The 23,416-nt window shown below is 40.1% G+C and overlaps 1 protein-coding gene across 4 annotated transcripts in view; it reads left to right on the top strand.

Moving 5' to 3' along the window:
• The window catches only part of TEC (tec protein tyrosine kinase), a 131,249-nt gene that overhangs the window by 83,680 nt on the left and 24,153 nt on the right, over positions 1 to 23,416 (top strand). For 3 of the 4 annotated variants that reach the window (XM_004419043.3, XM_087434274.1, XM_087434272.1), the window contains exons 3-8: positions 5,820 to 5,924; positions 11,857 to 11,938; positions 12,611 to 12,739; positions 14,875 to 14,915; positions 15,829 to 16,004; positions 19,736 to 19,801. In XM_004419043.3, coding sequence (XP_004419100.1) covers positions 5,820 to 5,924; positions 11,857 to 11,938; positions 12,611 to 12,739; positions 14,875 to 14,915; positions 15,829 to 16,004; positions 19,736 to 19,801 — 599 coding nt within the window. The remainder of the gene's footprint in view (positions 1 to 5,819; positions 5,925 to 11,856; positions 11,939 to 12,610; positions 12,740 to 14,874; positions 14,916 to 15,828; positions 16,005 to 19,735; positions 19,802 to 23,416) is intronic. The other variant, XM_087434273.1, reaches the window with a different exon arrangement.

The following is a 23,416-nucleotide window of genomic DNA, read 5'->3' as shown; positions in this document are numbered from 1 at the left end:
AAAAAAAAAAGAAAGAAAAAGAGGTGAATTCTGTTAAAATAAGTTTCAAGCTTGAGAGGCCTGGTGTCTGGTAAAAGCTTTAGTGCTTCTGAGCCATCTGGGTTCACTTCTGGCCCACCCTCTTAGCTAATCTCATAACCTCTCAGATGCACAGTTTCCTAACAGTTTCCTGGGGTTATTGTGAAAACTAATTAATGGTAAATGCTGCTGTTTAGGGATTGACGTCCATGTGCCAGACACTGTACTAAGTGCCTATGTACGTTGTCTTTATTCCTGCTAAAAGCTTAGCAAAGTGAGTAGTAGTGTCCTGTTCCTACAGACAGAGGAATTGAGTAGAGACAGAGCTTGTTCTAGGCCATACAACTTCTAAGTGGCCAAACAGAGGCTGGATTCAGGATCTCCCTGTCTCCAAGGCTCATGTTCCCTACCGGAGGTCCTATTGCAATGCAAGGGAGATTCATCCGGTAAATTTCTTCTGTGGCAGGTAGCTGGGAATAGCCATATCACATAAAAGTTGTGATAAGGGAAAAGGAGGGCCCATTTGTAATACTGAAGGGAAATTCCACTAGGTCTTTCAATGTGTAAAATGGGGACTCAGATGCCTAGGGAGAGGGGAGTGGAAGGAGACCATAAGGGTGTCCTGAAGATAAATGGCTGACTTCTCAAATTCATCTGGGGCCAGACCTGGTTATTTATATACATTTTTTTAAAATTTAATTTTGTTAATTTAGGATATTGATATTTCTAAAATACTGAGTATTTTGGCAGTGAAGGAAAAACAGAATACCTTGTAAGACTTGCCAAGGGACAGGATCTCTTATGTCTAACTCCCAATTCTGCCATACAGTTGATATGTGGTTTTAAGCAAGTTATATTTCATCTCTCTGTCTAGTTTCCCCATTTATGCTGGTTTACAAATGTGTAAAGTGGCCATTACTTACCTCATTTTCAAGCTTTGCGAAATAAACAGAGGATGTGCAGGAGAGGAGATGTAAATATCGTATACAGAGACACATGCATGCACACACACAGTGTCACTCATCCTGCTTTGCAGACTGGCTCAGCACACTGTTTACTAAACATCTACTAAGTGCCAGGCAGTCTTCTCAGCTTGGAGGATTCAAAGATGAGTAACAGGAGCTCTCAGCTTAATCGTGATTTTCAGTCTAGTGGACAGGGCGAAGGCTATAGAAATAGAAGGGAAACTTCACATGAAAAAAGTAATGTGAAGTAATTTGAATATTTCTCCTTGGGCCACAATATTAACAATAATATATAGCATACTTCAGTAATCACAAAGTAATTTTCTTATTGAAGAAATTTTAAATACTCTAAATGGAGAAAAAACGACCAGAGTGTGAAGACCACGTGTTGAGAGACCAGGTGTTAAGAGGGCATCTGGCGCTTTCAGTAACTTGCAGGATTCCCTCTGGTGAGTCTCTTAATCCTTCCGAACCTTTTCTTCCTCATTCTGCCTAACCTCCCAGGGTTACCCCAAGGTGTGTCTAGAAGATTCTACTGTATGTGCCGTATATGTGTTGTGAAAAGCAGAATTCTGTTTATCTATAAAGAAAGTGCTAAGCATTTCTGTGTTCGTGTCCCATACTTTCAATTCCTTGCAAACGTTTTCGCCTGGTTGTCCAAGAGTCAACTCAAACAGTATTTCCCAACCTTGCCTTCTCAAACCTGATTCTGTTGTGTTCCTTATGGTTCATGATATCGGTGTCTACTGGTCACTGAAACTCAAAATCCCTGAGGCTCCCTGACTCCTTCTCCTCTCTTAATCCTCACATCTCACTGATCCCAAAGTTGTGTGGATTCTACTTCCTGATACTCTGGCATCCCTGCTGTTCCTCACCTACTTACTGCCGTCGACTGGGTTCACAGCCCCGTTATCCCTCACCTGAATATTGCAGCAGTCTCTGCTAGCCTCCGTCTCCACCCACTCGTCACACTGCCATTAGTAATTATTTTTCAAAAACACACCTCAGTCCAGCCCTCCTCATTCCCCACTTAAAATTGCTCAGGATAAATCCAAACTCCTAAGTCTGGCATATAAAGCATCCTCCTAACTTGGTCTCAAATAACCTTTTTGATGTCATTTCATACACTTCCTCTGAACCACCCTGAGCTTCAGCCATAATGAATTTCTTTCTGTTCCCTAAATCAGAGCTTTGTTATTTTTGCTGCCTGGAACTCTCTTCTCCACTTTCTCTACAGGGAAACTCCTACTTATCCTTTAAAAGCCAATCAAAATGTCACCTCCTTCCCTGAAACGTCCCCAGCTTCTCCTGGCCCAGTCACTGCCCCACTCCATAGCACGCGATGAGCTCACATGCCTCCCTCACTATTTGATGATGAATCATTCCTCTCTTCCTCTTCCACCCACCATAGTATTGTGAACTCTTGAGGAGACCCTCAGCCCCCTTCCATAACTGACGCTCCAGCTCACAGCACTGTGCTTGGTGTCTGATCAGTGTTTGGTGATGGCATAGATAAAATAATGAATGAGCAACTTAAATTTGAACCTTTATTTGCAAACCTCAGAGCAAGATATTTGAATTAATAAGCCCAAATGTTAGTACAGTACCTAAACAGATTATATATCACAGAACATGAATTTAGGGGGCATAAGCCAAGCCAGTATACAGACCATCCTAAATTTGCCTGTATAGATTGACCCGCATCTATCTAACAGCTGCTTGTAATAGCAGGGGCAGGTGGTGGGTGGAGACAGGAATCTTGGAATCAGACTATAGTTTGCTGCTCGAGGGGTAAGCGAGCTGGCAGGTGAAAAATGACCCCTAAGAGCAATGTCTGGAAAAACTCCATGATGTCTATAGTGATTTTCTTCAGGGTCGGGGGATTAAGGGTCATTTGATTCTCTTCGTGCTGTTAGTATTTTCTAAGGTTTCTACAAGGAACATGTGTGACTTGTTAATAGGAAGATGGCGCTCTGGCAATTTCTTGTGCCCATTAACTGCTGCAGGCCCCAGGAGCAGGGTGGGTGGCCCTGTCTGACCAGACCTCTTAACACTGTGCACCAGGTTCTTTACAAGCTGGTCCCTGCTCACCTTTCCGTCCTGCCTCATGCATCCTGTGCTTCAGCCACACTGATCTTTTTTTGCTACTTATTTATTTATGTAGCAGACACTTACAGATATCATACTATAGGCCAGATACTCTTCTAAGCACTTTGCAATTACTAACTCATTTAATTCTCATAACTAGGTAATAGTATCTATGAAGTAGATATTATTATTCCTCTTTTATAGATGAGGCAACTGAGGTCATTCTGGAGTATGTTTTTCTTTGCATGTGCTGTTCATTTCCTCTCTATCATATATCAGAATTTCTTTCCTGAGGTTGTCATTTAGGCCTTAGTTCCTCTGTGTTCTCTTGGCATCTTTTTTATATACAATATTTACTACATTGTATAATAAATAGATACTGTGTATGTCTGCCACAGGTAAACTTGGGCAAGGTATTTTAATTTTAGTTTCTTCCTTCTGTAAGATGTGTCTAATAATACATATTTTACAGAGTAGCTGTGAAGCTTAAATGGCACAATATTTGGACTGTATGCTCAGGAAATGAGCTTCCCCTATCTTGAGTTTGTGAATTCCTTGACACAGTTGAAACTGAGGGGAAACTGTGGGAAACTGAGGGGAAGGGAGACAAGGAAAACCAGAATGACTCACAATCAAGGCCGCTAAGGGAGAAGAGAGTGTTGGCACTCCCAAATGCCTCAGAAGGTTTGACCGGATGACAACTGAGCAAAGACCGCCGGGTATGGTCACTGGTGATGTTTTTGAGAACGGCTTTAGCAGGCTGTGGTGAGGTGGGAGGCAGATGGCAAGTGGTTAAGAAGGAGTGGGTGGGAAGGAAATGAAAGCTGAGGGTGTAAATTTCTTCTCTTTCAGGAAGGGAAGAGAAGGGTTAGGGCAGTAGCAGGGCCGCAAGAAAAGTTCTTGATGTGGATGGGTGAGGCCTGAATGTGTCCACAGGCAGAGAAGTAAATGCCTTCCAAGAGCACGACTATGGAGAATGTCCCCCTTCCTGTGCTGCCTGAGGCTCAGTCCATGCTCAGAATCCTTATTGCCCCCTTGGGGACTTGGCTCCGTTAATTCTGTCACCTGTTTGCGGCTTGGGCATCCCAGGGTCTAGTGGGCTTTGGGGTCAGTTGGGGTCCTTGGGTAGAGTATTTAACTTGTCTGAGCTGCAGTTTGTAAAGTGAGGAGAATTTTGTGAGCATAAAATGAAATAACATCTGTTAAGTGCCAACTGCACTGTCTTAGCTGTTGTATCCTTTTAGCTTTGTCTTAGAGACAGGATGAAAGAGAATAAAAAAGGGTAAATCTTAGGGTGCTTTTGACCTGCAGAAGGAAGAAGTTGGAGGTGTGCTCATGGGATGGCTGCTCTCTTCTCCATAAAGCAGTGAAGGCGATTGTCCACTGGGACAATGGGAATGGGAAGGGATTGTAGTTCTGATGAGACTGGTGGTCTCCATGAAGGCACAAGAGAAATGAGGAGCAGCAGTGAAGGCCTGGCTAAGCTTAGAGAAGACAGTTAGGATTGTTTTATGACCTTCTGCAGCCAGGTATGCAGGAATAGGGAAAGGTTTGGATAGAACTTGGGAGTGACAAAAATGTCAAGGGGATATGGGATTTGTGTGTGTGTGTGTGTGTGTGTGTGTGTATGAGAGAGAGAGAGAGAGAAAGAGTGAGTGCTCGAGAGCAGATGCACTAATGAAAGGAGAGCTAGAGTAGTCTAGTCAGATGTCAGATGGAGCTGATGGCCGGGGAGAGTTGGCAGGTCTGAAAGTCTTCTGGTGACAGCCAGGATGCAGAGCAGGTTCCTGGGAGCAGCGTAGGGGGCCCAAAGGTTGTAGCCAGAGGGGAATTTCAAAGTATTAGATGAAGCAATTTTGAGTGACCAGGGCCAGGAAATGGCTGGGTCACCTCAAATACTGTAATGTTCTTCGTTTCTCTACTTTCCCTTCCATTCTTTATCATATAAATATCTACCCTACCTCAAAAAAGTAACCTTAGTCTTTATATAGCTTTTTGAGTGGAATGTATCTGTTAATATTATTCAGTAAATATTTTTTATTTCTACATTGTGTTTATAATAATTTGATTGGATGTGATATATCAAATTATTTTTGCACATACTACTTTATATTCTTTTGGATTTTTCCCTGGGATAAATTCTCAGAGATGAGATTACTATACCCAAGGGTGCGAATGATTGTGGGGGGGAGAGGGGTTGTCTTCATATGTCATTAGTTATTTGTTGCAGGGAGATTTGTAGTGAGCAGAGAGGGAGGGCAATAGGGAAGAAAAGTAGAACATTCAATAAAAGAGTGTCAATGGAGGCTTTAGGTGAATGCCCTAAGTCCACCTCACGTCCTCCTGAGTTCTGTGTGCTGGAGGGGAAAAGGTAACCAGCTGGAGTTTGCATCTGTGATTGAGTACAGGGAGTTTTGCTTGGTTTGGACTTTGATGTTTTCTTTTAGGGGGTTGTCATCAAGAAGTTGAAGAAGTTAAGGTGTGTGTCTGAGAGGGGAAGGCGACAATAAAAGAGTCTGTTTCTCTGTTCTAGAGCTTTTTTTGGAGAAAGGACAGAACAGTTTCATCTTTAGAAATTAAAGGACTTAATTATTTTGATTACAGTCCTTACAATGTTAGTATTTTGAACAATTTTAACAATAAAGGGAGTCATGATTTAGATAATTAATTCATTAACAAATGTTACTATTAATAACGTTTTTTTCTTATGATTGTAATGGTCCTCCCCCGTTTTTTTTCTTTTAACAGAAAAAATACAGAAAGGGATTTATTGATGTTTCAAAAATCAAGTGTGTGGAAATAGTGAAGAATGATGATGGTGTCATTCCTTGTCAAAATAAATATCCATTTCAGGTGAGCTGGCATATTTTTTGCTACAGTACGATTCTGGGCTTTTAGTCATGCTGGCTATTTGACATTACAGTTTCCTGTCATTGCTTTGTTGGTTGATTTTTAAAATTTTTTTTCAGCTTTCTTGAAATATAATTGACACAGAGGAATTGTATATATTTAAGGTGTACAGCTCAATGTTTTTTTTCTTTTATGCTGAGAAAGTTTCGCCTTGAGCTAACATCTGTTACCAATCTTCCTCTTCTTATTTTTTCGCTTGAGGAAGATTAGCCCTGAGTTACATCTGTGCCAATCTTCCTCTATTTTGTATGTGGGTTGCAGCCACAGCATGGCCGCCGAGTGGTATAGGTCCGAGCCAGGATCTGAAACCGCACACCTGGGCTGCCAAAGCGGAGCGTGCCAAACTCAACCACTACGCCATGGGGCCGGCCCCTCCGTGTTTTGATACATATATACATTGTGAAATGATCACCACAATCAAGCTGATTAACATATCCATCACTTCACATGGTTACTGTTTTCTTCCTTTTTTTTTCTTGTGGTGAAAACACTTAAGATCTACCTTCTTAGCACATTTCAAGTATAGAAGACAGTATTGTTAGCTATAGTCACCACGCTGTACGTTAGATCTCCAGAACTCACTTATCTTGCAAAACTGAAACTTTGTACCCTTTGACCAACATCTCACCATTTCCCCCTCCTGCCTGCCCCTGGCAACCACCGTTCTACTCTCTACTTCTCTGAGTTTGGCTATTTTAAATTCCACGTATACGTGAGATAATGCAGTATTTATCTTTCTCTGTCTGGTTTATTTCACTTAGCGTAATGTCCTCCTGGTTCATCCATGATGTTGCAAATGGCAGGATTTCCTTTTTTAAAAGATGAATAATATTCCTTTGTATATATACACACCGCGTTTTCTTTATCCATTCATCTGCTGACGGACATTTAGGTTGTTTCCATATCTTGGCTATTGCCAATAATGCTGAAAGGAACATGAGAGGGCAGATATCCCTTCAAGATCCAGATTTCATTTCCTTTGTATATATACCCAGAAGTGGGATTGCTGAATCATAAGGTAGTTGATTTTTAGGTTCATTTGTACTTTAATATTAATTGCTTTTCTTTAAGATCTGTTTAAGTCTTGGTGGAAACATTATCTTCGTCTTGCTGTGGTCTGTTAGATTCTATCAGTGCCCTGAGTTTCTAAACCATAGGCCTAGTTTGCCACTATTCAGATTTATCACAGAGCAGTTAGGATAAGGAGTGGGGGCTGAGACTGAAAAAAAGTGAGATGAGGTATTCTCTATGAATTTGAGAAGCTGAGAAGGGACAGGAATGAGCTCCTCGAACAGAAATGAGATTAAAAGGCTGCTTTTGATGCAAAATATAATATTAGCATTATATATGGAATAAACTGTACTTTTTTAAAAGGTTATGTTATTTCATTTTTTTCCTCACTATGATTCTATTATATAAGGAAGGTAAATTTCGCACTATTCTCATTTATGACTGAGGAAATTGAGGCTTACAGGTGTTAAACGACTTCTCCAAGGTCATTTTGTGAATGAAAAGCCTCCCTAGAACACACACCCACATCCTGTCACTCCCAAGGAGGATGGCATGGCATCCTGAGCCGCTCTGCATCTGTGTGGGATCTTGGTGCTCACAAGCCTTGAGGATTCAGGAGTGCAGAGCTGGACCCTGCTACTCCAGAGCTTGCAGCAGACAGCCCAGGACCCCTCTCTGCACCTAACCACCCCCTCCTCTGGTTGAGGACGTTTTTATGCTTTCATTTGAGCAGAACGTCTCCAGTGAAAGTCGCCTTTCACCCATGGCTATGATCTCACCATGTACTCAGGGGAAAGTTGTCAAAATTCAGTCTAGTATCATAGTAGGGTGCTTGATTTTTTTTTTTTTATTTTGTGAGGAAGATCAGCCCTGAGCTAACATCCGTGCCCATCTTCCTCTACTTTATGTGGGACGCCATCAAAGCATGGCTTGACAAGCGGTGCGTTGGTGCGCGCCCAGGATCTGAATCTGCGAACCCCGGGCTGCTGCAGAGGAGCACATGTACTTAACCGCTGCACCACTGGGCCGGCCCGGTGCTTGATTGTTTTTAGTTGCTACTGTGAAATTATCAGTTACATTTGAAATAAACATTTACCAGTTTGGGAGATTAAGATGACTTGAAAGCAATAAATTACGATATTCAAGCTTTAAAACCGCATCTGGATTCTTTTCACTATGGTGGCAGCAGCACAATAGGAGGAAGGACCACACTTAATTTTTCTTTTCCCCATTCCTCATTTTACATCTGCCATTTCTTTGCGGGAAGAGCAGGGACAGTAAAGTGCTTAAAGAGGCAATTCTGAGGTCAGACCACCTGATTTGCTGCTGATGGGCTCTGTGACCTTGTGTAAGTCACTTAACTGCTCTGTGTCTGTTTCTTCTTCTGAAAAATGAGAATAATAACAATAATAGTACTTACTTTATAGGGTTATTGTGAGGCTTAACTGAGGTGATATATGAATAGTTTAGACACACAGTGAGAGCAAGATAAGTGTTAGTTGCTATTATCATTATTATTGTTATTTTTACTTACTATTGTTGCTGCTGCTAACACTACACCTATGACCCAGATCTAGAAGTAAGCCCAGTTTAAATCTTCTTCTTGATTAAGTATGTTGCGTGTGTATATAATGGTGTGTGTGTGTGTGTGTATGTGTGTAATTTCATTTGAAATTTTGCAGAGAACCACTCCTACCACACTTCTGATGGCTGTTAGACATTTTGGGGGGTGCCAAGTGGTTGTGGGGAGCTATGGTTCTCATGATTCTGGACCCAGAATTAGGATTCTTGCTGTCCAAGAGAAAGAGATCCACTCTGTGAGCTTTGGGTTGGTTTTCAGAATGATGAGAAAAATGCGAGAACAGAAAGCATTGCATCCCTGAAGCATTTTTCATTGTTGAGATGAGTAAACATAAGAAAAGTTCAAAAACAATCTTAAAAATTAAGAAGAGGTATACTTCAGCTTGAACTATGTAATTTAAACCAGCAAGATTTGAAAGATGAAAAATATCCTCTCTTATAGCTTAAGTATAACTTAAGAAAGTATAGATCCTAGTTTCACACTTTCACAGTGAAAGTTTGCATCATGTTCAGATGCAGGGAAAAAAATAAAAAGAAGTAGAAGTAGACATTTTCAAAAGACACCAAAGAAAAAGGAAGGTTGCTTCCTCTCCCAGCATGTTCTAGCCCTAGGAAGGGACAGAGAGAATAGGGAGGAACCGGCTGCCTAGTGGGGTACCACTTCACTGCTTCCTTAGATGAGCCATTTCTGATGGTAGCTGGGGGTTCCCCAGGAGGTTGCGTTTCTTTCCTGTGTTTTGAACCCAGATTTGTGTGTCTATATAACATCCATACTGTTTTTCCTTAACACCTTGTTATTAAAAGTCTGTTGAATAAATGAATGAGTGAATGAAGATATAAAGAGGAGGGAGGGTAACCAATAAGTTAGTAGTGTTACCAAGGGAGAGTGTATTTCCTCCTTGGTGAAATGGCTTCTGTGCCTCAAGGTCTGCAAAGCTCTTCCCTCCTCTGACAACCTCTGCTGTGATAGGCTGACTCACCAGAAGATGCGAGGCACATGAGAAACGAGGCTCCCCAGATTCCCTCTGTCACAGTCAGCTGTCCGCATGGATGACATAGAAAGTGGTCTACAGGTGTGATCTGGGGGGAAAGATACTAGACCCCAGATACCTCACCCAGCAGCCTGCCAAACTACCTGAGATGCCAGAATTAGATGTTTATTATTTGAGTTTAGGGTGCTATTTCTAAAAATTTCTTATAGAAATACAAATGCCCCGAGTTAGCTAGGTAATATATCTAGTCTTAGTTATCAAAACTCTGAATTTGGATTAATTTTCTTCTGATTAGCTAGTCTTTAACAAACTTGAACAAAGTTACAAGCTCCTTGTACTGACATGAGGTAAGTTTTGAGGAGAAGTTAGACTGTTTGGAGCCTGAAGGGCGAATTCTTTGGAGGAAGCATGAATAAGAAGAGCCTTTGGGGGTCAAACAGATCCTACTCAGATGACTTAACCTCATCTACTTTGGTTTTCTCCTCTGGAAAATGAGGATCCTAATGCTAGTAGAGACATGGGCTGCTAGATGGATTAAATGAGGCAGTATATATAAAGTACTTAGCTTGATGTAAAGACTCAGTAAGGTAAACTATTGTAATAACTTATTACGATACACCCATGTTTCCGGAAGGTTCAAAGCCCTAGTGGTTCTTTCCAGATACCTCCATGTCAATTCAGAATGACTGTTTCATGGTTCATTTTAGCCTAATTCTTCCGTACAGAGTTGATTGCATGGACGAACCTGGGTAAGGTTCTGATACTCAAGTCCACTGTGTTTTTTTAACATACCACCAAGCAATTCTCTGACACCAACTTGTTGTCTGTGGGAGATCAGAATTGGCCACCCTAAAATGTGTCTCTTTGGCTTGATTATTTTTAAGAACAAAAGACTCTGAAAGAAACTTTGACCTTCCCCCTAATTGCCTAAAAGAATTTAAGATAGAAGGAAGGAGGTAATACCATAACTGTAATGTAATGTAAAATGTGTCTCTGAGGTCACATTGTCTATAGTTGGCCCATTTGCATTTCCATCTCCATATAAATTGCCTTCCTCCCCACTTGAAGTCCCAAACTACTACCCCCAACATCCTCCTTTGTCTTTAGCTGAAAATGGTATTTAAGGTGGCAGCTTTGGCCATTCTGTGAGTTACTCTGTTTTCCTGGGTTTCTCCCATGTATACATGTTATAAAGCTTTGTTTGATTTTCTCCTGTTATTCTGTCTCATGTCAATTTAATTCTTAGACCAGCCAGAAGGACCTAGAGGGTAGAGGAATTGTTTTTCTCCCCATGTGTCCTACAATTCAACTCAGTTCTACCCAGAATTAGCATCAGATTCCACAGGTTAAGGGCTCAGTCCCACAAGACTGCACTCACTTCACGTGCCAATCACCGAGTCCAGGTTGGACTGTGCTTCTGACCTACTGGCTGTAGATCAGAGTTTCCTACAACCTCCTCCTTGGGTTTGATTAATTTGATAGAGTGCCTCACAGAACTCAGAGAAACATTTTACATAGTAGATCACTGGTTTATTATAAAAGGATATAACTCAGGTACAGCCAGGTGAAAGAGATACATAGGGCAAGGTATGGGGAAAGGGCACAAAGCCCCATGCCCTGCCGAAATCTCCACGAGTTCACCAACCCGGAAGCTCTCTGATCCTTCTCCTTTTTGAGTTTTTATGGAGGCTTCATTACATATGCACGATTGATTACCTCATTGGCCATTGGTGATTGAGCTCAATCTCTAACCCCTCTCCCCTCCTGGGGGCAGTGTGTGTTGGGGGGGCCTGCAGCAGAGACTGCAAATTTCAACCCTCCAATTACATGATTGGCTTCACTGGCAACCAGTCCCCATCCATAGGTGTTTTCCAAAAGTCATCTCATTAGCATAACAAAAGACACTGAAATTCCAAGGGTTTCCAGCTCTGTGCCAGGAACCAGGATGAAGAATAAATATATATTTCTTATTATATATTTATAATATATAATGTACAGGATGTAGTCAGGATGTACATTGTGTACATAGTGAGGCATCCTGGGCTCTCTATATATTTTTTTTCTATAAAAACACAGTCCTTTGCAAAATATCTATTCCATTCGATGTAGACATGAAAAGATAGATGCGCTTTTGTAAGAAAGGGATCTAGGTTCTTTGGATCTGAGGTAATTGACTTTTATTCAGTCATTTCAGAATCATTTATTGGTGCCTGCGGTACCAAGAGCTCTGTGCTAGACAGAAGTGCTGTGTCTAAGTATTTCTCACCTATTCCATCTTTTGTTTATTTTAGGTTGTTCATGATGCTAATACACTTTACATTTTTGCACCTAGTGCACAAAGCAGGGACCGGTGGGTGAAGAAGTTAAAAGAAGGTAAAACTCATATAATGAAATATTAATCTGTACATAATTTTAGGATGTAACATTATCACTAAAACAGAAGTACAGCTAATGTATCTTGCATTTATAATCTTTTAATCTACAAAAAATGTTTCTCCAAGGACATTCTGTTACTGAAAGTGATACATACTGAAGATAACTTCCTTTTTTATAATCTGATTCCTTCTAGTAGCATATACATAGTTGCCTGAGAAAAGCATGCTTTCATTTAATGCGTAATACATTTCAAGATGATAAAGCACTGGGCTTTTATGATAATAGGTTTTGGTATTTTCTAACAAGTTGCCTATGTTGTCAGCATTTGGTGTGGATGCGTTGACTTGTGCATGAAGTGTTTAAATGGGTGATTTGTCTTGCACAATCCTCATCACATCTTCTGCAGAAGAAAATGGCAGTGGGCTGACTTGTGTTTATTCATCACGGAGTAGCAGAGGTCACTTCTGCTAACAAGGGTGCTTCACCAAAAAATGAGATGAAAGAGAACCATATGGATTTTCTGAATGCTGGGTTGTATGATGTTATGAGGGTGTTCTCATAATAAACATGGTATCCGAGAAATAAAGAATGATTGACAGTGTTACTTATGAAATATTCTGTCATCTTTGTTTTATTTCACTAATCATTTAATGTGTCTATGAATTACAGAAATAAAGAACAACAATAATATTATGATTAAATATCATCCTAAATTTTGGGCAGATGGAAGTTATCAGTGTTGCAGACAAACTGAAAAACTAGCACCTGGATGTGAAAAATATAATCTTTTTGAGGGTAGTAAGTATTCATTTTATTCTGTAATTATATTTTACTCAGGATGTACATATTATTAGTCTAGCAAGAAAATGACATCATTTAGATTTTGATGTTGGTTAAGTATGGCCTTCACACTTTCTAGCACAGCATAAATGTGGGGTAGGTATATTTTGTAAGAATAATTATATTTATTTAGCAGTGGGGCCATCTCATGGAATCGAAATATCTATTTTGGGGAGTTTTTATCACAATATGGAAGCCTGGTAAAAATGACTCTATTAAAAGTGTGAGCCTAATGTGGCACCATCAGCAACTTTTCATTCTTTTTTTTCCTCAGCTTTATTGAGGTATAATTCACAAATAAAATTGTAAGATACTTAAAGTGTATAGTGTGATGATTTGGTATACTGGTGCCTTGTGTAAGGATTCCTCCCATTGAATTAATTAACACATCCATCACCTCATGTATTTACGTTTTTTGTGTGTGAGAACATTTAAGTTCTACTCTCTTAGTAAATTTTAATTATACAGTACAGTGTTATCAACTATAGTCACCATGTTATACATTAGATCCTCAGACCTTATTCATCTTATAATGGAAAGTTTCCACCCTTTTACCAACATCTCTATTTCCTCCACCCCTACTCCTCAGGCCCTGGCAACCACTTTTCTACTCTCTGTTTCTATGAGCTTGATATATTTTTTTTAAGATTCTACATATAAATGATACCATGAGGTATTTGTCTTTTTCTGTCTGGCTTATTTCACTTAGCATATGTCCTCCAGGTTCATCCATGTTGTTGCAAATGACAGGATTTCCTTCTTTTTTTTTGTAATGAGTAATATTTCATTGTATATATACACACACATTTTCTTTATCCATTCATCTCTTGATGGACACTTGCATCGTTTCCGTACCTTGACTATTGTGAATAATGCTGCAATGAACATGGGAGTGCAGATATCTCTTCAAGATACTGCTTTCGTCTCCTTTGTGTATATACCCAGAAGTAGGATTGCTGGGTCAATATGGTAGTTCTATTTTTAATTTCTTGAGGAACCTCCACACTCTTTTTCTTAGTGGCTTCACAATTTACATTCCCACCAACAGCGTATAATAAGGCTTCCCTTTACTCCACATCCTCATCAGCATTTGTTATCTCGTGTCTTTTTGATAATAGCCATCCTAACAGGTGTGAGGTAATATCTCATTGTGGTTTTGATTTGCGTTTCCCTAAAGATTAGTTGTGTTGAGCACTTTTTTATATACCTGTTGGCCATTTGTATGTCTTCTTTGGAAAATGTCTATTCAGGTCCTTTTCCCATTTTTTTTTCTTTTTTTTTTTTGGTGAGGAAGATTAGCTCTAAGCTAACATCTGTTACCAATCATCCTCTCTTTGCTGAGGAAGATTGGCCCTGGGCTAACATCCATGCCCATCTTCCTCTACTTTATATGTGGGACGCCTGCCACAGTGTGCAAGTGGTGTGTAGGTCTGCGCCCGGGATCCAAACCTGCGAACCCTGGGCTGCCGAAGCAGAGCGCACGAACTTAACCACTACACCACCGGGCTGGACACCCTTTGCCCATTTTTTTTTTTTTTTTTTTTTTGCGAGGAAGATCAACCCTGTGCTAACATCTGCCAATCCTCCTCTTTTTTTTTTTTTTTGCTGAGAAAGACCGGCCCTGGGCTAACATCCATGCCTATCTTCCTCCACTCTTTGCCCATTTTTAATGGAACTATTTATTTTTTTTGCTGTTGAGTTGTATGAGTTCCTTGTATATTTTGGGTATTAACCCCTTATCAGATATGTGGTTTGCAAATATTTTCTCCCCTTCTGTAGGCTCCCTTTTCATTTTGTTGGTTTCCTTTGCTGAGCAGAAGCTTTTTAGTTTGATGTAGTCCCACTTGTTTATAAAGAATAAGACATGGCCCCAGTCCCTGTGACATTTGCAGTCTGTTCAGGAAGGCAGAAATACAAACCAGCTTTAATAGCATTTTAAAAATTCTGTTCTAAAATATTGATACAAGCAACATGCACCAGAGCGAGAGAGTCAGAGTGGACTTCTTGTCTGTGTGTTCATTTTCACTTTTCCTTAAAACTGTCAATCATTGGTAGGTGGCATTTTGACCTGTTTTTGTTGTTGTCATTTTCAGGTATAAGAAAAGCACTACCTCCAGCACCAGAAACAAAGAAGGTAGGTGGTCTTTAACTTTTGGAAGCATTTGCAGTTTGAGTGTGTTTATATTCATTTGTGTGATGCTGTTCCCTACCCCTGCCCCCAAGGTCATATCAGAAACAGATATGCTATGGCTTATTTGATTTTTTTTCTTGGTGTCAAATAATATTAATTTAATTGTATGATATATAATTGGGGGCCCTATTATCATCTGGCATTTAGCCTGTATTTTGGCTTCAAGAATTGTATAAGAGGTGTGAGACTTTAAAGGAATATTTCAGTATTAAGACCACAGTATTATGACAAAGGAATGACTTCAGTGATTTAATGATATGCCTTTGAAGAATGGGATATGGTGGAAAACAGGTGCTTTGGACCCAGATAGAACTTGATCCAACGTGAATCTGATATGAGTGACTTTGGGTGGGTTACTTAAACCATTGTTTCCTCATTTGTAAAATGGGAATTATACACACCGCTTCATGGGATCAGTATTGAGAGAAAAAGTGTGTTAGGTACTAAGTGTGTGCCTTGCATATAGTAGGCACAAAGAAGTGCAGATTCCTTTGAGTAGGAAGAGACCTGATAAAAGACTCTACTCCACAGTGTGCTTTTCCCCCATTGCAGGCCATCTGAATGGTGGGTCCACTTTAGTCCTCCTGGTTTCTACTCACATATTACCCTTACCTCTCCCGGGAAAGCTAGCCCTGACACTGACCAGAAGCCTTTTGATGTTTAAAGACAGCTTTGCTCATGTCCTATATTCTGAAACCCATGAGAGGTCTGGTAGCATCAACATCATCAAAGTCGTGGGAGGGTTCACCAGATTGTATTAGGTAGACTTGAGGTTTCTTCTTTATTCTGTGGTGATGTGTGAATCATCAGTTTCAAACAGAAGACTAAACTTTCACGTCTTATACCCTTTTCTTAGCGAAGGCCTCCCCCACCAATTCCAATTGAAGAAGAAGAAAATAGTGAAGAAATAGTTGTAGCTATGTATGATTTCCAAGCCACAGAAGCACATGATCTCAGATTAGAGAGAGGCCAAGAGTACATCATATTAGAGAAGAATGATGTTCATTGGTGGAGAGCAAGAGATAAATATGGGTAAGTATTCCCTCTCTGTGTGTGACACACAGCGGGTAGGTGGGAGTTGAGTGCTGAGTGAGAAGAGGATAATCTGCAACTATCATGTAATGAGACTAATTCAGCAGGCCATAAATGAAAGTACACATTATTACTTCGCAGCAACACAATGTATTCTTAGTAGTGGCTCAATAAATGTAAATGGATCAACTACTTCTTTCTAGAAATTAGATTACATTACAGTGGTCTCTTTCTGGTCCATGCGTAATTGGATTATTTTGACTTTGGAGGAAATTAAATTTTATTGTTTTTCCCCCCTGAGGTAAGTAAGTAATCTTAGATTTTTCTGAGAGAGAGAGAGGGAGAATATATGTGTGGGTGTCTATATGTATGTACATATGTGTGTATGTATAAAATATATACATACACATACATGCAAGAAATTTAAAAATAAGCATGATTTATACAAGATAATTTAGGATTTAAAGAGAACAGTCCTTTCAGCCGTTATGATGGATAAATAATGGGTAAATGTGGATAAACACAGGGGATGAGTATCTTTTAGACTTCATTAAGAAATCCTATATCCTCTGCTTACCTCTGAAATATAATCCTGTTTATATTCTAAGTTCCCATGGATAAGAAGAGGAGGACTTTTTGTCCTGGCCAGAGCATACCCTCCCTCCAAATCTGCTTTCTCACCTCTCTGCCCCATCCCCAATTCCAATTCTCTATTTCTCTGTCCACTTCTGAAGAAGCAATGGAAGCCTCTGGGTTAGGCAGGGTCCTTTTCTGCTCATTTCTCAGCAAGGGTACATCTCCTGCATGCTGGTTTGCTGTGCATTATTACCTTCTTGAGAACTCTTAACCTTTTATTCTATCTATGTTTACAAGGAGGTTGTCACTGCTTTTCTTTGCCAAACACTGTAGAAGATTGATTTTCATTTTTTATTATAGAAGTTTTCAAACATCCACAAAAATACATAATAGCATAATGGAGCCTCTTGTCGCTTGACTTTAAAAATTACCAGCAGTTTGCCAGTCTTGATTTACCAGTCCTCCCACTTGTTTTTTTCTAGCCTATTTAAAAGTAAATTCAAATTATCATATCATTTCACCCCTAAGTCTAACTGCTAAAAATATTTTTTAAACAACTGCTGTGTCGTTGTCATACTTAATATATGACATTAAGTCATACATTGGGACTGGAAGAAGAGTGTGAATGAAGCCCACATATCGTATATCTAAGTATTTAGAAGTTGTAAGTCAAGCTAACACATTTGTAAATAAAATGTAGTTTATCCTCGATCTTGACAAACATACCTTCAAAATGACAGGGCAAGGCTTGAATTAGAGTTCCATGCCAGAATGGGACAGTGCACAGAGTGCTGACCCCCCAGGGTGCCTCTCTTCTCTCTTCCCTTCTGCCCCAGGCTTGATCTCACAACTGTCATCCAAGCTTTGTCCACATTGCTTGCAAAAGCTACCTCCCAACTCCATCACCTCTTGGACCTGCGTTGGAAGGGGGTGCACATGAGCAGCATAATTTGCTTTTCAGAGGATGAACCCAGTGGAAAGGCCCATGTAGGCCATGGCAATGGACAGAGAATTCTGGGGACCTAGTTACCCAGGGAACTAGAAGAGGGCTGAGGGAACATGGGCTCTAGCATGTTCTCGAAAGTGTGAGGTCAGAGCAGAGGACCCTCTGGCCCAGGTCTAAGGATTATGCCAGTTACAGTCATGTGCTGCATAATGACGTTTTGGTCAGTGATGGACCATGTATACAATGGCGATCCCATAAGATTAGTACCATATAGCCCAGGTGTGTGGTAGGTTATACCATCTAGGTGTGTGTAAGTACACTCTGTGATGTTTGTACAATGACGAAATCACCTGACGACGTATTTCTCAGAACGTATCCCCGTCGTTAAGTGATGTGTGAATGTATGTAATTTGAGTGTCCTCTGATTAGCTCTAATATGTATTTTTATAGTCTTCTCAAGATTAAAACAAGGTCCACACATTGCATTTTGGCTATGTCTCTTATGTCTCTCTTTTATTCTGCAACAGTCCCCATCCTTTTTTTTCATTTTTGATTTATTGATGATTTACTCTGTAAAATGAGCCACAATCTAGATTAAGCTAATTGCTTCCATGTGGTGTCATTTAATATGTCTCTATGTCCTATATTTCCTGTAAACTGTAATCAAGAGGCTTGATCACATTAGAAGTTGATATCTGGTTGTCCCACTTATAATGATGTGAAGATTGCTCAGTGTTTCAGGTGTCAACCCTATTCCTCCATCATAAGTTATTCATCAATGTTTCACCTAATGATTTTAGCATCCATTAATGATTATTGCTTAGATTCATTATTTCATTAGAGATTGCAAAGTGGTTTTCTAATTCTGTTGTTCCATGTGCATTTATTATTATTAATTATTATTATTTAGTTTATTAATTTTCTAGTGAAGAACTGCCTCATCAACCAGTTCATTTAGTTCATGCAGGAAAGGCCAGATAAATTTTTGATTTTTTCCTTTTACCAATTTTCAGAATAAAAAGTTGATGACTGAGCTTCCTCTAGTGATAACAGTGGTAACCAATAATTTTTTTTAGTGTTATTATGGATGCTTATATAGTTGGTTTTAATTCATTGCAGTCATTATTCTTTTTGCTTGAATTGTCCCGTCTTAGGTCAGTGGTAGCTGCTTTTGGTTGGGGACCCCTTTAGTCTTTCTTAGTTTCCTTCTTTCTGGGTAAAACAAAATGGCTCAAGTTCATCTTGTGTTTTTCCTGGCCAAACCTGCAATTTGCCAGTTTTCTGAGGTGTACTGGCTCCTTTTAGTCGGAAATAGTATTTAGGGACAACAGTTGGGGTGCTAGGATTTTAATTGCTACTGGATTGTCTTTGCTTCTGGGCCTTTCTCAGTGCAACAGAGCTACATATATGCACTCGTGTGTGTGTGTGTGTTTGTGTGTATTATGAGTTCTTACTCATAGTTCAAGTTCAAATTTAAGATTACAAGGTTTTTACTCGATCTTTTTGTTCTATACGTATATCTCTTTTATGCTAAAAATCTTGGCTCCTACCAAGATTCTACCTGCTGTGAGTGCTTCTTAAACTACAGTGTGCATAGAGTCATATGGGGTGAAATTGAAGAGTCCTTGGCCCCACATAGGTCTTCTCAATTACATCTCTGGGAGTATGACCCAAGAATTTGCCTTTTTAACAAGCAACCCAGATGATGCTGATGTGGAGGTCAGGGACTACCCTCTGTGAAATAATGCTGCACATGAGGTGTTGGAGGGATGGGTGTTTTTATGCAAAAGCACTTTAACTTTTCTGAAGTAGTAGTTTCCTTAAAACATCCCAAGAAATTGTGAATTTAAGAGAAGCATCAGGGATATTAGGAAGGGCTCTGAACCTAATCACAAGTTCTGGCCCTGTGGCTAGCTAGCTTTGGGACCTTGAGAAAGTCTCTTAATCTTTCTAAGCCTTGGTTTCCCCACCAGAAAGTGGATACAATAATGCCTGCCTACCTCAGAATTTTTGTGAGGATCAAATGAGGAAGTATTTTGTAAAGCATTGAATGCTATAGGTATATTGAATTACTGGGAGTCAACTAGTCTTTCTTATAAGCTTTCGGCAATATTATGCTCTAATTATTTCAGAAAGGCAATAATTTTTCTTTCAGTAACCTCTCAGTAAAATAATTTCAGTTTACCTAAAGTATTTTTCTTATTTCTAGGAGTGAAGGATATATCCCAAGTAATTATGTAACAGGAAAGAAATCAAACAACTTGGATCAATATGAGTAAGTAAATGGGTATTTTGTGAATTTGAAGAACCAGAAAATGTTTTCACTTTCCTAATTATGTAAAGCATTTTGGAGATTAATGGATATCTTTCATTATCTTTAGAAGGTGGTACTGACATACTCTTAACTCAGTTGTCTAAGGTGGTAAAAGATGTTGTGAGAATTAGTTTCTATAATACACTTTACCTGAAGGTACTATATGTGAATGGAGTTACACAAGCAAATACAACTGAATTGATTTTAACCAAATCACATCTTAGCTGACTTTGAAATACCAATCATTGTTCATTTATTCAAGAAATTGTAATACAGTTTCTCAGAGTGGCCTTTAAAAAATTGTGTTTGATTGTTTCTTTTTTCTAACTATAATAACAATATATGAACCAGCCTTGATGGCCTAATGGTTAAAGTTTGGTGTTCACTGCTTCGGTGGCCCAGGTTTGCTTCCCAGTTGTGGAAACACACCACCTGTCTGTCAGTTGCCATGCTGTGGTGGCGGCTCACATAGAAGAACTAGAATGACTTACAACTAGGATATACAATCATGTACTGGGGCTTTGGGGAGGAAAAAAAAAATCAATATATGATTATTTTTAAATTGTTTGCAAGTATGAAAAATATTAATAAAAAAATTACTTATAAATCAACTAGAGTTGACCTCTATGTTAGTATATCTTCTTTCAATATTTTTACTATTTTTTAAAAAAATAGAATCATGCTGTATATACTGTTTTATATCCTATTTATTCCACTTAACAGTATACTATGAGTGTATTTCCTTATGCTATTAAGTATTCTTTGAAAACATTTTCATAACTGCATTATATTTCATTCAGTCATAAATTCATCAAATATTTAATGAGATCTTAGCATGTATAAGGCACTGTGCGAGGCCCTGGGGGTACAACCAGGCATATGGCTCGTGGATGTGCAATAACATATAATCATTTCCTTATTTGTGTGACATTATGTTGTTTAGGCATCTTTGCTATGTAAAAATAACTGGGATTCTTCCTGCTTATCTAGTCTTAAGCTAGATCTCTAAAAATTTACGTACTGGGCTAAAGGATAGTTATGAACTTGTTAAGACTGCTAATGCATGGTGTCAGATTGCTTTCCGGAGAAAGTAATGGGCATACTATTTATATACCCACTAGCAGTGCATGGCCAGGTTTTAATGAGAGGCTCATATATACCAAATACTCTTTTGTGGTCATTCTGAGATGGTGTATTGATGCTTCGTTCACTTCTTTAAAAAACACCACCGCCGCCGCCAACAACAAAAAGCTGTTTCTTCTGTCCATGTCACTTCCTGTAACATGAGTGTACCTTAAAATCTAGAAAAGGATTAATAGGTTCAAAAGTCACAGCACTCAGTGGTGTGATCCCTCAAAGTTGTTTTAGAAGTAGGTGAGAGTATTAAAAAAATGTAAATAAAATAGTGTTTCTGTTCTTAAATTTTAGGAAAATGTAGCAAAATCCTTAGATTTAGGGAAGACGCTAAAAGGTGAAAACTTGGACCTGATTTTTTTTTTTTTTTATAAGGGACACATTGCAAATCAGGCCAGACTGTTCTGACATTTGCCACCTTACTTTTTAAATTTTTATTTATTTTATTTTTTTCCCCCAAAGCCCCAGTAGATAGTTGTATGTCATAGTTGCACAGCCTTCTAGTTGCTATACGTGGGACGCGGCCTCATTGTGACCGGAGAAGCGGTGCGTCGGTGCGTGCCCGGGATCCGAACCCGGGCTGCCAGCAGCGGAGCGCACACACTTAACCGCTAAGCCACGGGGCCGGCCCTTGGACCTGATTTTAAAGTGATCTGAGAACTAACTGATAATTTGGGGAGGGGTGTGCTTGGAAATCAGATAATCCTTATCTAAATTTGAGAACGCCACTTATGACTCATGGGATTACGAATAAGAATTTTATGAAGGTTATGATTCATTGCCATGAGTTTTTTGGATATATCTTAGTTTGGAAATTTTCTCTCTTCTGAGAGACTCCCTTCCTCTTCTCCGTGATTAAGTGAATTTACTTGCTGTGTACGGTCTCCAGCGGGGGGTCCCCTCCACCATCTGCCCAGTGGTCGGGGATTCCATATGGCACTGTGCTAGATGAGAAAGGGGAAACCTGTTCCCACTGTGGACGGTCAGAGTGCCTCTCTTCTGCTGTCTTCCCATTCCATGGTTTGTGTTGTTTTTTGCTACAGCCCATCCTATAACACATCTTAAATGTCCCTAGGGTTACAAAGCCTGTTGTTGAATCAAAAGCTCGTCTGCTGTTTGTTTGGGCCTAGCAGGAGTCCCAGGCAACAGACTGTCCACTGGGCTGGATTCAGGATGGCCAGGCCTGCAGCTCCCAGGGCTATCAGTTCTGACGTCCACACCCAGGTCACAGTTTGGGGAGGAGAGGAGCAGAGGAACTGCTGCAGGAAAGAAAGTGGGTTCATTGTGATGGTCAATAAGATGTTCTTGATGGAAAGATGTTAAAGGAAGAAGGTGACAGAAATTAAAGGGCCCTTAGAACAGGAAAATGTCTAGAATAAGGCTTTGAGTGGGTGGTGTGGGAGGCGAGGGCCAAATCAGAGAACTGCAAAGACTTATAGCTGGTTGGTTGGTTGGTTGTTTTCTATTTTTCCTTCATTTATACCTCTTGTCTTTTGTGTGTGTGTGTGTGTGTGTGTGTGTGTGTGTGTGTGTGAGAGGAAGATCAGCCCTGAGCTAACATCCATGCCAATCCTCCTCTTTTTGCTGAGGAAGACCGGCTCTGAGCTAACAGCTATTGCCAATCCTCCTCCTTTTTTTTTCCCCAGAGCCCCAGTAGATAGTTGTATGTCATAGCTGCACATCCTTCTAGTTGCTGTATGTGCGCCGCGGCCTCAGCATGGCCAGAGAAGCGGTGCGTCGGTGTGCACCCAGGATCTGAACCCGGGCCGCCAGCAGCGGAATGCGCGCACTTAACCGCTAAGCCACAGGGCCGGCCCCTATATCTGTTGTCTTTTTACAATTTATCCAGCCCACACTCTCCAAGATGCTTGGCCAGGATCTGACCTTTCCAGAAAGGACTGAGTGTCCCCAAATCTTTTTTTCCACTCTATTCAGACACCACTGTGAAGTCCTATTCCTCTGGAGTGTTTTGAAGTGACTTAGCCAATCTGAAAACCTCATTCACATTAGGGTTTTGATATCTAAGAACAACCTGTTCTCAGTGTTCTCACTGAGATATGTTCTCACTGTCGATATCGCTCGACAGGTTACTTACAAACCTGCGCATTCTTTGTAGATGTATGGTTCCTTCATCCAGAGGAGCTTACTAGCCTCTAACAGAGGCATTTCTGTGATGGGCTTGTGAGAGATGTCCGTGGGCTGGCATCTGTGTGGCACCATGTGGGCTCCTTCACATCTTACCCGTGGGTGTGGTTCTTCCTGATAGGGTGATTTAAGCAGAGCCACTGTTGTCTTTCCCTTCTCACCTGGTGCTGGGCATCATAGAAGAGGGACAGAAGCCACGAAGAACCATTAGGAAATACTCACCGCTAGTTGATTCATCTGTTAATTTGTTCATCACTCCTTCCTCCTTTCCTTCCTTCAACATACCCTGAAAGGTCT

This window comes from Ceratotherium simum, chromosome 8 (genome assembly GCF_057802395.1).
Source record: "Ceratotherium simum simum isolate JZ-2026a chromosome 8, ASM5780239v1, whole genome shotgun sequence".
NCBI classification, from domain to species: domain Eukaryota; kingdom Metazoa; phylum Chordata; class Mammalia; order Perissodactyla; family Rhinocerotidae; genus Ceratotherium; species Ceratotherium simum.
This window is presented reverse-complemented; position numbering and strand designations above follow the sequence as displayed.